Below are 14,948 nucleotides of genomic sequence, written 5' to 3' on the forward strand. Positions count from 1 at the left end.
AAATGTCATGGAAAATTGTAATTGGTAAATTAATTTCTAAAGTATTTGAGGGCTACATTGAGGGCCATATTCTTCCACTCATTTTGCTTACTTTAACCCGAAATTTCCTCTGTTTGCCTGCATCTTTCTTCATCATTTATCCCGCCTTTCTCGCTCTCTTTCTTCCTTCCTTAGCTGCTAGGGAAACTCCCCCCAAAAGACAATACAAATCTCAACTCCTTATCGAACCCACCTAAAATAGAATTTCCTTTCTTCTGCACTGACTTCAGGGTGTTCTTTGCCAGCTTCCTAATCAGCGCTCAATCTGGGTACATCCTCTCTGTCTTTGCTCTGGCTCTTCCACTCTTCCACTCTTTCCCTTACCATTTTCCTGTGTCTTTTCTTGTATTTTCTTGATCGAATTAACAAGTGTTTGTGTAGTTCCCACGTCAACACACAATGTCTGTCGTTGGGCTCTTTCTTCTCTCCGTTCTTTGGGAATAATTTAACCCAAAAAGAGTTTTGCCCTATGCCAAGCGCGCTCCTCTCTCCTCTCCCCTCCTTGCCCCTTGTGGACTTTTCCCCACTGCAATGAACTGTCAACACCACACACATGGCTTTTGTTCTTGCTGCTGTTTGTGTTAATTGTTTTTCTTTTCTAACACATGACCCCATGGTTCACCCACGCTCCCCCCCCCCTGCTGCTGCTTCTGCCCCTTCCAGCACTTGCAACATTTTGCGGCTAAACTTTAAACACGCGCAATGCGCTGCGCATGCCAAATGAGGCAGGAGTCGGCAGCTACGCTCCCAGATAGCTCGAGGGGGGAGGTGCAAGTTTTGCTGCCCATAAATTTGCATTTAATGAACATTTTTCTGGGCATTTCGACCAAAAGGGAAGGAAGGGAGTGCCATGCCAGAATTAACGCTTTTTGTTCTCTGCCGTGTAATAGGTTTTAATTGTGTGGGTGGTGTTCTGTTGGGCTGAAAATTGCATTATAATGAGACGCGGATTGTGCCATACAATGGTTCCAAATACTTGCAAACCGGAGTGCCGGAGTGCCGGAGTGCCGGAGTGCCGGATACCTTCTGCTTTTTGTTCTGTTTTCGGGGCGCAGGCGTAACCGCAGGAAGCGGCTGCTGTGTGTGTTTTTGTGGGTGGTTTTTTGCAGATTTTAAGTGTAGGTTAAACATGAGTTGTGCCAGCAGCACTCCTAACTGTAGGTTAAACCTCGGCGGGGTGTCCATTGTTTGTGTGCCATTTTGTGCAGTTTTCTTTGGACTTGTAATAGGGCAAGAAATGGTCATAAATGTAGCGCTCATTTATGCATCATTCATGCCTGCAACGCCCCTTCATGCCTACATCTTCGCTTCCTCCATGCAGTCCTTCATCCCTGCTCTGACTTTCGCTCAATTTGATGGCAAATATTCGATTTCATTGACGATTCGGCACACAATTCATGTGAAAAATTGTCATAAAAATGCTATAAAATTTGCAGTTGCTGCTTCCATGTCCACAGAGTTGTAAAAACACTAAAAATATCCTCTTGCCGTTGTAGTTTGATTTATGCTGGAAAAGTGCAGAGAAATATGAAGCGATTGGCTGCTGAAAGGCAAAATCCTGTTGCTGAGCAGTGAAATTGAATGAAGGTTGTTGGGTTTAAGCATTTTTTATGGCAGAAATATATCCTAGTTGAAGTTCCGATTGAGGGTTGAGTTTTTTGTTGAGGTTTTAGATTTTTAACGTATTTTATAGTCGCAAAATGTGCTCCAATAAAAATTGTTTGCCACTTGCGAGAGCTGAATTGTTTTCTATAATTTCCAGCAATATTTTTGGCACCTTAAAATTCACTTTCCCTGACCATAATAAATCCCAAAAAATGCCACATCCTTTCTTTAAGCTCGCTCTTTACTTTCCTTTAGTCAAGAAGCCCTCAAGCCTTTTGCCTCTCTATTTTTCTGCATCTTTTTCCACACTTTCATCAAGTGGCAATTCCTCTTCAGGCACTCTTCAGTGAGAATGCCAGAATTATGAGTGGGAACTCTTGACAGAAAATATTTTCAGCATTCAACAATTTTTACACACAGAAAGCGGCGCACAATTTTGATTGTCGCCAGCGGATATTAATATTATTTTTTTCGGTGTGTGTGAATTTTTTGTATGTTGACACACAAACGACAAAGAGAGGGACACACACACAGGATGGAAGTGTCCTTCCCTGAGGAACAGGCAAAGAGATGGCCCGAAAAATAGCAGAGAGAGAGGATGTTTACTTTGTTGTTTCAGTTTCAGTTGGGCAATAATGTGCTGCAGCAGCTGTCTGTCTGTCTGTGGACTGCTCCACAACAGAGGAGAAGGAGCGGAGGAGGACTCGCATGAACTCCTTTTGGTTGTCACTCATAAATTAACACCTCTGTTCTTACTCCTCTGGCCAGGCTGACAGTTATGGGTAAAGGATATCAAAAGACACGACTCTCAGGCTGATGAGCCCGATCACGAGTCCCTGCCATACTTTCCACTGCATGAATGTTGTGTGTTGATTGTTTGAAGTGGCTCCTCCAGGAAAGTGGAACAGCAAAGTGGCGGGTGGAGGAGGTAATAGGAGCTGAGTCCATGGGGAGCGAGCAACAGATGCTGCAGCGACAAGACACGACTGATGACAGAATGAGAGATCGGAGTGAAGGAGCAGTGAAGGAAAGGCAAGCCACAGTGGCAGTGGTGCGCTGCTGCATGACGCGAAGTTCCTTTAAAACTTCTAACTTTCGGTTTCGATTGCTCTTGGCTGTCCTTTCTCTCATTTATGCTGCCCCAGAGATTTCTTAACCCTTTCAATCATTTCCCTGCGACAAAGAACCTCAAAATCAACCAATGAGAACCCCTTCAGCAGCACAGTACTTGTGCGCTCTCTGTAGTGGCACTCTGTCGATCGTGAAGTCAGAGGCACCGCCTTAACCCCTACCTCAAGTGACACTCGAGTTTGTTCACTCAATTGAAGCGTCGTCGCTGTGCCTCGTCTGCGACTTGCCGCTGAACCATGAACAGATTGCATGTGGCGTGCCTTTGCCAATGAAGACTCTGCAAAATGTTGCCCTAGTGATTAGCTTTTTGCGTGCATTATTATTAAAACATTTCCTGTTTCTTTTTTCCTTTTTGTTGCAGGCGTCAGCATGCCTTCATGGGCAACACACAGAAGCAGCCACCAACAGCAGCAGGAGGCGGAGGCGGAGGCGGTGGTGGCAGTGGCGGTGGCAGCGTCACCCACAGTCCGGAACGTTTGCGCGGTGCCACGCAGGATCTGTTTGAGCTTCTGGAGCGTGTGCAGTGCTCGCGACTGGATGATCAGCGATGCGTTCTACCCGCATATTTCTCACAGGTGTGTACTCCCCTACCCCAAAAACAGGGCCAAAAGGTCAGCGTACAGCCACGACCTACGACAACATAGCGGAGTCCACGGGCATATGCTTTGGTGCTCCAATAATCGCTGCCCTCTGGGTTGACCCATAAAAGTGCATCTCTCCAGGAATGGTAGTAAAAATGTCCCACTTTATTGCCACTACGAAATGGCTCATAAAAATTGCCAATGGGAGGGACAATGGGCAAGCCACACAATGGCAGAGAATGTTTCGCTGCATGTACATACGCTCGTGGGGCACCTTTTTCGTGTGGCAACATCTGTATAATTTGACATAATCTGCGCTTTGTCTGCGACACGCAGCGCAACCCCAGAGATCCGTTTAATAGGCAAATTGTAGACAGCCACCGCACAGGCAGCTCGTGGACCCTCGAGGTTCCGTGTTCCTTCAGTTATTGTTGCGGGTGTGGTTTCGGCTTGGGATTAAGATGTGTTGTGGCGTGGTGGTTTGTCGATTTTTACGACACATTTACTTGCCATCCAAAAATTCAGCTGCCGCTTCGGCATTATTGAAGTTTTTGGCAGCTGTCAGGTGTGGCCACTGGCTCTGGCCTTTGTTTGTGGTTTATTTTTATTGCAAATTTCATTAAATTAAAGTCTGAAATAAGGGGGGAATTGGGGAATGAATGAAAGTACTGTGTGTTGGGGCAAACTATTGGCAGTAGGCGCCCCTTGGATTGGTGCGCCCGACTACCCTCGCCCTAGCCGGCCCGCCAGCACTTGGTACAACTGGCGCCAAAGTTCTCAAAAGTGCCGCCAAAGTACCTTAAATGCCCGACAAAGTAGCGCTTTGGTGGTCATGCGCTTGTTGCGGGAACTACGTTGTGGATGATTTCGCTTACTAGCCGCCTGGTGGCGCTCACCAGCGGTTGCAGTTTGAAACTAACAGCAACAGCTGCAGTGGCGCCACTTGGTGGGCTAGTAGATAGCTATGACAGGTAGTGACTGCCATAGCTGATAGATGGCGGCACTTGCTGCCTGAGTAGATGGCGGCAATACTTGTTCTGAACTATAAGCATGCTGGCTGATTAAGCGACTAAATTGCTTACAAATAAATACATTTTGTAACTTTAACAGCCAATTGTTTTAGTTCTAGAACCCAACTGAATAAAATCGTTCTCCCTTTAACCCTCAAAGCCACCGCTTAACCCTCTCCAGCACACACTCAAAGTTGTTTCCTTTCCTCGTTTTTATTTGCAAAGTTTAACAAATTTTTAGAGCATAATCCACTTGGCCTTCCCTGCCCTTAAGAATTATAAAGTGTAGTTTTTTCGGTGTGGTTCCCCCTGCCTTTCCCACACTGCTTCACTTTTCAATGGCCTTTTCAGATTTTAATTTAGTTTTCGCAACAAATTTTCGAAGGCAAACTTTTGCAGCAAACAGCGCAGGGCGAGTCCTAGGAGTTCCTCCCCAGTATGCCTATGTTTGCACCCCCCACCTATACCCCACCCCCTCTTATCCACAAGTGGTTCTTTTTTTTGTGTGTGCAGTGCAACAAAGTGCAGGGCGCTGCCTCATCCTTCCATTCACCCCTATCCCTGCCGCCACAATTTCTACTCAAGATGCAAGCGTCTCCCGGGTACGTCGAGTGCCTTTTTGGAAAACTTTTTATGCGGGCTCTCATAGAAAAAGGAGAGTGGGTGACGGGAGAGGGGTGTGTGGATGTGTGGATGTTGCAAGGAGTCTCGCCAGCAGTCTGGGGCAACGTCTTGAGGCAAAACTGGGTTGCCAGCCTGTCGTCTGTCTTTTATTTTGTTTCCCTGAAAATTATGTTTGTTCAAGTTTGAAAATTGAATTTGGGTTCTCAGTGCAGCTTGTGTACGGTTCAGTGGTGGTCAAACTGTGCCACGTGCCGGCGCTACAAAATGCCACAGAAAATGACAAAGGTCCTGCTGTGTCGTCCTGTTTGGACGACCCCTTTTCCTCCTTTCTCTCTGTGTGTGTATTTTCCTCTCTAATTCGCATAGTTTTCTCTTGGCATTTCCCTGGCCCTTCTCTTAACTATTTTCTCCCCCTTACTGCATAGTTTCTCGCACGTTTAATCTGCCATTCCTATGGCATAGTTTGGCTGCTAATAAAGTGCTTGCCGAGGGAATGTCTCTGGGTTTGGTTCTCGGAATGTCTCCCACTCCGCCTGCTGCTCCTTTTCTGCGGCTAATTAAGCCTGGCCAAAATCCACCTAGAAGTAAACCGTTTTCCACCTTTATTATTATTTGTTGTCAGCTTTTTTTTCTACCTTTTTGCGGTACCTTTTTTTCCCAGGCACAACTGGGATTTCCATTGTGTTTGCTCTCCTCCTTCTGCCTGGCATTTTCAGCTGTAAATTTATGCTGCAGCTCCTCCGACTTTTGTTGGATTTATAAATGTATATTTCTTTTTCGGTTTTAGTTGCCGTTTTTTCTAGCATATTTTTCACGGGCTCTTGCCTCTGGCCCACACATTAGAAGAATGTGCGCTCGGCGCTCTTTTCTCTCTGTCTCTGTGGTGTCTCCTCATGTCTTTTGCTTTGTCTCAAATGGTGCTGCAATTTGTCTGCCACAAACCGCCACTTTTTCCTGCCTCTCTGCAGCACAGTTGAGCAGTCATTGTGTGGGTGTGTGTGGTGTGTGTGGTGTGTGTGTGTGTGGATGCAACGAACGTTGAAGTTGTTAATTGCGATGGTCGTCAGCCAGAACCAGAGACCCAAAGGAGACCGCAAATCTACTTCCACAGTCGCAGGGAAGTGTTTTTCCCCGAATGAAATGGAGGAGTTGCAGAGATACAAAGATACAAAGATACTTCTGTGGCAAGGCGGAAAATCCGCGCGAGATGTTTATCAGACGAATCCGAATGCGGCCTCTAAATTATCCCAAAAAGAAAAGATAACTTTAACCCTCAGACCCTGGCGGGCACTTGAAAATTTATAATTATTTTCCGCTTGTTGCATGCAACTCCTCAACTTTGCCATGTGGAAAACAACAACCTTTCCGTTACTCATTCATTCATTCGTGGCTTTTTAATTTCCCCTCTCTCTCCCTCTGGCAAGCATCTTTATGGCGCTCTTTGCTCTCTCTCTCTCTCTCTCTCTGCCTTTAAACAATGCAACGCCAAAGATACTTCCATTTATTTCACGCTTTAATTTGAGTTTTGCTTCTATTTTTTGTACATTTTTTTTTGTTGCTGTGACTTTAACCCCAGCCCTGGGGCGCTATAATCCCTCTGCTTGCAGCAACAAACTCCATTTCTCTCTGCGGCGGCATGCGGCATGCGGCATGCGGCACTGACTCTGATGTTTACCTTGTTGCTGCTTCGCTGACTTTGTTGTTGATTGCCAGCTGACAGCAGACAGCAGACAGCAGACAGCAGAGGAACTAAGCAAACCTTAGACCTTAACGAAAAAAACTCTTTTTCACATGGAATTTAAAGCTCGATGGCGGTTTTTGGGCTCTGTGGCTGAGATGCGGGTTCAGCATAACCAATTAGCCATGAGAAGAAGGCACTGGCACTGCGGAAGCAGCTCATACAGAGAGTCAGCCTATCCATCTTCTGTCTTTCCATTCGTTCACATTTTGAGCTGTCCGTTTGTCTGTCCGTTTGTTTGCTTATGAATCGATCCATTTCTATTTGTCTTTGTTTTACATATATTTACATATCTTTCTGTCTGTTTGTTCTCCACTTTCTTTGTGTGGTTTCAACTACTTTCTAGCTAATTATGAATTGAGTTGAACTGTTTTTGAGTAGACAGACATGCCAGACAGCTCTACATCTAACTATCTATTCCCCTTTTATTACACTTTTTTAAGCACAAATTTGCGCCCTGCGCCATAGCTCCACTTAGGGTTCCACTGTCTGGAAGTATTTCCAACTAATTCTCCATCTATTTAACCATCTTCCTCATATTCTAAACATCTTCTAGCTACTTCTACAGCTTCCTCCTACAGCTACATCTAATTCTGTGTCTTAATATTCATCCTTATCTATATCCAATCATAAATTCTATAATCACATCTATTTTTCCATTTATTTATCTGCCTATTCATCCACGTTTCCTTCTATTTACTCTCCATCTGTAAATGTTCTCTCGCTTCTTTACTTTCACCTCGCAAAATCAAATTCCCCCAAAAATACTTTAATTTCTTGCATCTTTGCCTGCTTTTTGGTCACATTTTGTTTATAACCAAGACGTGTTCGTTTGAGTATTCCATAGATATTTCCACCATAATCACAACTATATATAGCGAGCAGCGTATGGCTTTGGTATGGTTGGGTGGTTGGATGGTTGGGGTGCTGGCTGCGACAGATTTAATAGCTCGAATGCCAAGGTCGCGACAAGCGAAATCATAAATTGCTGTTTGCTTCTTCTGCAAGAAGTGGGAGAGCAAAATCAACAACCAAAAGTTCTGTGTAGTCAGTCACTTATCCGCAGTCCCGTGCCCCCCGCGTACCATGTTGCACGTTCCTCGAAAGTTTTGCGGCGCTTATCAGAAATGAGCAAAAATTATTTTGTGGAATATTTGTATTTATATTTATTTATAATCTTTTAATGCGCTGCGTACTTCCCTTTTTTTGGGGGGGGTTCTTCGTACTTTTTATGATAATTTCGAAAGCGGAAAAAAAACAAAAAAATTTTTCGATTCAAAAGTTGGCGCCGAATCAACACATTAGCTAGCTGTGCTCTTCTAACACACGTTTTTGTCACAGCAAACGCAGCTACACACGCAACATGTGTACAGCAGCTTGCAACAGCCAGCTGCGCTCGGCAATATGTTGCTGCTTGCTCAGTAAGGCAGCGCAAAAACAAGTCTGAAGTGGCCATGGCAAGGTAGGGAGAATGAGATGGAAGGCTACAGCAACATTGCAAGTCAGCTACGTGCCTTACCTCAGCGTGTTTGATAAACAATGTGCTGTGAATATTTGCAAAATTATTAATTTGAATTGCAGTTTGAGTTTTCACAGTATGTTGCCAAATACAAGTGAGTTTCTCCTTGCCACCTTTTTAGTTTTAGCTCCCCGTTTGCCTCTTCTCATTGACCCTTGTGTGCTCAGCAACATTTGAGTGCGAGCCAGCAACATTTTTAGGCCCCTCAGCAACATACGAAGGCGGGCTGATTTGAAAGCGCGGCCTATGCGGCCCCAAATGTATCTCACAAATATTTCTGACGCGACCAGAGAACACACAGAAATTATGTCGAGTTTTTATCCAAATTCCGTAAAGTAGTTTCGTTGCGTTGACACTAAACTAAACAGTTTTTAGGCAAAAATATTAACTAACAAATATTCACAAGAAATATTTAAATATTCAAAAAATATAATTTAAACAACAACCCGATCGCTCGCTTGTGTCGTGTCGTACATTTTTGTTCGTTGTAAATTCAAAACGAAACGTTTTTGGGTTATTTGTATGAGCAAAAGCAAAAGATACACGGGGTTCTCTCTGCTGCTCTTCTCTGGTTCTCCATGCCGCCGCAACCAAAATAAAACACACCAAATTTTTGTGAGTGCAATAAACCAAAAAAGAAGAAGCAACAACAACAAAAACTGCATTGGGTAGCTGCTGCAGCTGCAACTTCGTATCTGTGCATCTGTGTATCCGTAACTGTGCATCCGTATCTGTGTGCTCTTGTCATTTGTTGTTGGAGTGAAGTGCGGAGTCTTGTCTGCCTTTTGACAAAAATAAAACACACACACACGACGCACAGCAAAAGTATTTAAATATTATATCCAAAAATAAGGCACGCTAAATGTGTGTATCTTCATCTTGTGGCTTGTGTCAGAGTGAAATTGTTTGCTTAGAAATTTAAAGGCATATTCATTTGCATTCCCCCAACCCCGATCTCTCGGGCGTGTGTGAGATCAGACTCTGCAGAGTCGCAGAAAGTCGAACCGACAGTTTGGCAAGCACTGTACGAAAACCCGCACACAAACACCAAACACCAAAAACAAAATCAAAAACCCGTCAAACGAGTAAAGCAGCAAAACAAAAACAGCAACAAAAAAAACGTACGAAAAGAAATTCGTACAAAGAAATATATTTTTGTGGCTCTCGCGCAGCAGCAGGAAGACAACGAAAACGTTGCAAAAAATTATAACAATTACCTCAGACAAGAACAAAACTATTACTGGAGTTTGCTGCCCTAAAAATCTGCCTTCGAGCCTCCCAAATGCAGTCGCTGGTCTGAGTCTCTTCTTTTGGGGCGCAACAACAGCATTGGCAATAGAGTTTGCCTGTGCAACGTGCAACACAGCAGCATAAAGGCTGCCCCATCGGCGAGAAGGTGGCATTTTATAGCGAAGGCGCCGAGAGACGTTGGGTGCGTCAGGCCGTTATGGGGGTATTGAGATGGCGCGATTCACCCGGATCGCGAATGTCGGGATCTGCTTCAACGGGCAACAGCAACAGCAACAGCAACACCAACAACAATCATCATCATCAGGGGCAACACCATCAAAGTAGCAGCAGCAGCAACAACAGTCATCATCACAGCAACACCAACAACAATCACATCAACAGCAACAACAACAATAACAACAATCGAGAGGTAAGTCGACTGCAAGTCGAGTCTGTCCCATTGGATCGTGGCACGGGTCTGAGGTCTGCTCTCTGGGCTGTGTGTGTGGGTTGCCTGCACTGCCCCTCGTCGCCTGTAATGTTTCCAATTCCAATGCGGATTCTATTGTGACACCCAGCAATTATAGCAAAGCGAAACAAGTAGGAGGAGGTGTCGCAGCAGCTAGCTGAGGAGAAACGCATGCTGGGATACTCTTACAGATCGTAACGTCAATTCAATTCTTGGAAATAGATCTGTAAATATTTTTGTGATCAACAGATAATTACCCTTTCATTTGATTGGACTTCCCAGAAACTTCTTTGTTAATGTTGGCAATAAATCTGTGAATATTTTTAGTTACTTCTGTGAGTATTTGTTGCACTTTCTGTGATCCTTTGCTTTTTTTCGTGGCAGTGTATGCCCAATCCAGAACGAATGTCATTGCAGCCGGGGTAGTATACATTTCCATTAATTAAATGCAATTTGGGCGTTTGTAATTGATGTTGTTCGGCTCATTCGTTGGGCTGTGTTCTGCTTGTTCTGTTTGTTTTGCCTTTTTGGCACAAACAATATGGTTAGTCACAAACGTGTTTGCCGCCGCTGCACTGCCACGGAGACAGAAAGAGAGAGCGAGATCGCGAGAGATACGGAGCAAAATGAAAGCACTGTGTGTGGGTGTCAAACGAAAAGTTTTAGAGCTGCTGATTGAAAGAGGTTTTGTGGGGAGACTGCACTCGATTTGGCTGTGGGTGGCATTATGGGCAATAAATTAACTGCAAAAGGAAGTTGAACAATTCATTTTGCAGAGTTACTTTTATGCTATTAGAGGTGTATTCATTGTATCTCTTGGATGTAGGCTTGAAAGTGGTTGAATCATTTTTCAAGTAGAACAAAAACTGATGGAGATTTATGTGCGCTTTTTTTAACCAATTTTATACGTTCGCTGCTTGATCTTAGATCAAAAATTAATAGAGATTTATGTGCGCGCGTCTGTTAATTTTTCGAACATAAAATTCTTACATTTATTCCTTAATCTTTACATCATTCATACCAATCCCCCACCAAACTTCACTGCAGTTTGAGAGCCACTATCTCTGAGTCTGCCTGCCGCCGCCTTTCCATTCAGCTTTTTTTTAATGTCCACACCCGATAATGGCTTTCGAAGTGCCCCATCAGCGTCTGTCTGTCGCATTGTAAGTTCTGTTCTTAGTGCCCATTGAGACGGTGTCATCAGAGACGATCTTGCCGCAGCAGCATTCGGGGGCTTATCAAACAATTTTAATACCAAAAAAAGCACACAAAAAACGAACATATATTTTATTGTAATTTCCATAAAAATGTTTCAGCCGAGCTGCGGCTTTCACACATGACTTCTTCTCAAGTGACAGAGTCTGTGTCTGTGTTTCTGTGTGTGCTTTTAAGTTGCTTAATTTAAATAAAGTCACAGATTTAGACGCTTCACTGATAACACAGGGAACGCTTGGAATTATGTGCCGTATTTGTAATTTTTTTGATGTCGTAAGGCAAGAGAGGGGCCGGGCCGGGTCTGACACACAGGGTCTGATACACAGTGCATACAAATTGTAGAGCTCTCTCTCTACCTAGAAGAATCTGTTGAGTGATTGGAAAAAAAGCAAAACCCAAAATGGAAACGGAGTTGACACATTTCATATAAATCACTCAACGGCAAGCCGGGCAGCCAGGCAGCCAGTCAGCCTCCGCATAGCCCGGCAGCGAAAGCGGAATCATCGACTCTTCAGGGAGTTTAACTCATGATTATCAGCATCATAATGATCATAATGATAATTATGATGACTGTGATGATGATGATTGGAGTCATGTGATTGAGTTTGCGATTACATTCATCATCATTATGGCCATTAGCCGCATTCTCTCCAGCCTTTTGAAGCTTTTACCTACGCACTTTTACTTCTGGCAGATAGTTTTATTTTTTTTAGATATTTTTGGATTTTAACTTTTGAGGTTTGCCTGTCAGCTTTCGCCATAGATCGCACGCTCCAATTAAGGGTTTTAGCCTTGTTCCGGCTTGCTTAAATCTCTCTCTAAAAATAACCTTAAGTATTCCACTTTAAAAATTGTTTTTTTAATGCTTATCGCTTACCTTGAAAATGGATCTTAATTCTTTACCCACAATCTCTGTAGCGTGTGCTCTTAATGTCTGGTTATAATTGGGTACTTGCAGTCGGACTTTTACTCCTTTATGTCTTATATTTTGTACCATGCAAACTCTTATACATGTACTTATAAGTGGACTTATAATAATCCTTCATGACCTTCATAGTCTTATACTAAGTCTTATACTCCGTCTTATACTCTTATACACACTCTTATACTCACTCTTATACTCACTCTTATACTCACTCTTATACTCACACTTATACTTGTACTTATTATATTACCTCTTTAATCCTTGGCATAGATACTTAGATATCTCCACATTCTAATCCATCTTATACTTGTACTTATACCTAAACTTTTACTCATACCCAGCCCATGGATTCGCCATTTCCAAAATTGTTTTCTTCTGCTTATCGGCACCTTGAAAATGGGCTTACCCTCTCGTGTGTACATTCTCCTGCCCACAATCGTCTCTCCTCCTCTCTCGTGTGCTCGCTCTTCTTCGCTTTCGTTTGGTTTTTATCTCTATTCCAACCATATATTTAATTTATTTAATTTATTTCGGTGCTTGCTTGGGATTTCATATCATTCCGCGGCCCAAACGACCGACCGAGGTCTGCTGTAGTATTTGTTTGAAGTGCGCCCCCACAGAAAAATCCGCGGCACACATCAGCCTGCAGGGATGGGGGGATGGGGGGGAGGGTCTGAGATCTGTGGGGCACCATTCAGTCTGCCGCGCGATGATGTAGATGCAGATGATGATGAGACAGCCTGCCTGCCTGCTGATGATGTGGCTGAAAAACAAAAAGAAACAAAACTTTCGCTGATACTTTTTGTTGTTGTTTCTTTTCATTCGCATCTCTTTTCACTCTCTGTGCACAGCCCTGCCTCTGCCTCTGCCTGTGCCTCTTTTCGATTTCGTAAGCAACTGACTGTCGGTGTGTGTCCCTTTTGTGTAGCTTGAAGATACTTTCAATGCTATCATCAGCTGTGTGTCGAGTGGGGAAATTCTTCGCGCTGCGTTTGATGTCAAGGTTTCCCTTTCTGTAGAGCTAATTCTGGGGCGAGCCAGAGAACCACTTGAAACAGTTGCTCCTACCACAAATTGTGGTACCAGGGGGGGAAGCTAGGTAGAACCCCCCGGTGGCAAAACGAGTTGAAAAACCCGCCTCAAGGTCTGCGGTTCGCTTTCGCTTTTTGTCGCCACTGCCAGCCGCTGGTCTGTGCCCTTAAATGGACAACAAGCAGACGCAAACTAACGATCGTCAGCAGAGTTGCAACTGCACACCATTGAGGTGTAGGTCTGGTCTCCCCAGAGGAGCAGTGGTGGGAAGAAGTTGTTCTTTCCATAGCATAATGCATATGGATTGTTGGTATTGTGTGCTGGAGGCGCGTGTCTTGCATAATGCCAGGCGATTAATGAGGAGCAGAAACCGAACAGAAATGAAACGCACCTCTCGCTAATGAAAAGATTCGACGCGAGTCGACTCCCGACTTCCCTACTCTTCCCTTCGATTTGTCTGTGTCTGTGCCAGCGACGCTTTTTAGTGATTCATGGCAGTCGCTCCTCCATCATTTAGTCATTCCCTCATTTAGTCAATGGCTGCCCCCAAGCCTTCACTTCCTTCTTGGAACGAGGCATCGCCGGATATCCATTTTGCATTTTGCTTGCAAAAAAAAAGAGAGGAGAAAAAAATTATTTATGTTGCTGTTTGACAATGGCCCCAGCACGATGATGATGATAATGATTTAGATGATGATGATGGCAGCGAGGCCTCAGACTGATTAAAAGCAGACAATGCCCCACACACAGAAAGCGGGAAACTCCAGACAGAGAGAGGGAAAGCCAGGCATGAGGCAGAGAAAAAGCAGAAGGGAGGAGAATGCTCAACAGAATGCTCTAGAGAAGGAAGACAGAGGCAAGGAAATACTCTACAGAAGGCAGAGACAGCCCCAGATAAGGGCAGGTAGTAGTACAACATCCCACAGACTACCCACAGCGACAGATCCCATACGACAGATAAGACACTCGACTGATAGATGAATGAAACTGAGAAACATAACAGCAGCAGCAGAGACGAAGGGAAAGCCAGAGGATATCGATTGAGAAATACCAAGAAATGTGAGCAGAAAACACACACAGAGCATATCAGAGATGTGTCAGAGATCTGTTGTTGTAGCAATACACAAACAGAGAGGTAGAAATGTAAGACAGGAAACATATTGAACCTTCGATAAGGAAAGTAAAACTAAAGATAAGGACACGAAAAACCTTCAACTTGCTAGATACCCAAAGGTTCTTCGGCTACATGTTAGGGAAAAGTATTGTAAATTAATTATTTTTCTATGATAAATGTGTTAGCATTGGGATAGTTATGTGCTGATTGATATGTCTGGCAGGGGGATATATTTGTAGCCATTATACTTCTTGGAAAATTTAAGTCTTTCGCTTAGTTTTTTGTTAGACAAAGATTGATTTTTAGCACTTACTTAATCATAGATCTCTGGCATTGGAAAACATCTTCCAGCAGCTTAAAAGTCTATAAGTAATCTGCTAAATAAATATCTTTGATCATAATCAATAATAATTTATTGCAGCAATAAATTCCTTTGTTTATTCTGCTCTGAAATAAACAATTTGTTCATGTTTGATTCCCCCTCCCTATTATTTGTTTACTTTTCCGTGTACTTTTGTTTATATCATGAATTGTTTGCTTATACCATATGAGACGACTCTTGAATTATATTTCACTCAAATGAAACGCGACTCAAATGATATTTTTCTCGGGAATGCAAGCGCCCCTCAGCAATTGCTTTCTGCACAGAGTGCCATAGAAAGATACATATAAACAGATAGATTTACTGAGTATTTTCATGTTTATATATATAAGCA

At 43.6% G+C, this 14,948-nt stretch overlaps 1 protein-coding gene across 3 annotated transcripts in view; it reads left to right on the forward strand.

Annotated features, from left to right (window-relative positions):
* The window catches only part of LOC117582652 (rap1 GTPase-activating protein 1), a 92,283-nt gene that overhangs the window by 43,369 nt on the left and 33,966 nt on the right, over positions 1–14,948 (forward strand). For all 3 annotated transcript variants that reach the window (XM_034270551.1, XM_034270552.1, XM_034270553.1), the window contains exon 2: positions 3,137–3,350. In XM_034270551.1, coding sequence (XP_034126442.1) covers positions 3,137–3,350 — 214 coding nt within the window. The remainder of the gene's footprint in view (positions 1–3,136; positions 3,351–14,948) is intronic.

Source organism: Drosophila guanche, unplaced genomic scaffold (assembly GCF_900245975.1).
Source record: "Drosophila guanche unplaced genomic scaffold, DGUA_6, whole genome shotgun sequence".
Classification (NCBI taxonomy): Eukaryota; Metazoa; Arthropoda; class Insecta; order Diptera; family Drosophilidae; genus Drosophila; species Drosophila guanche.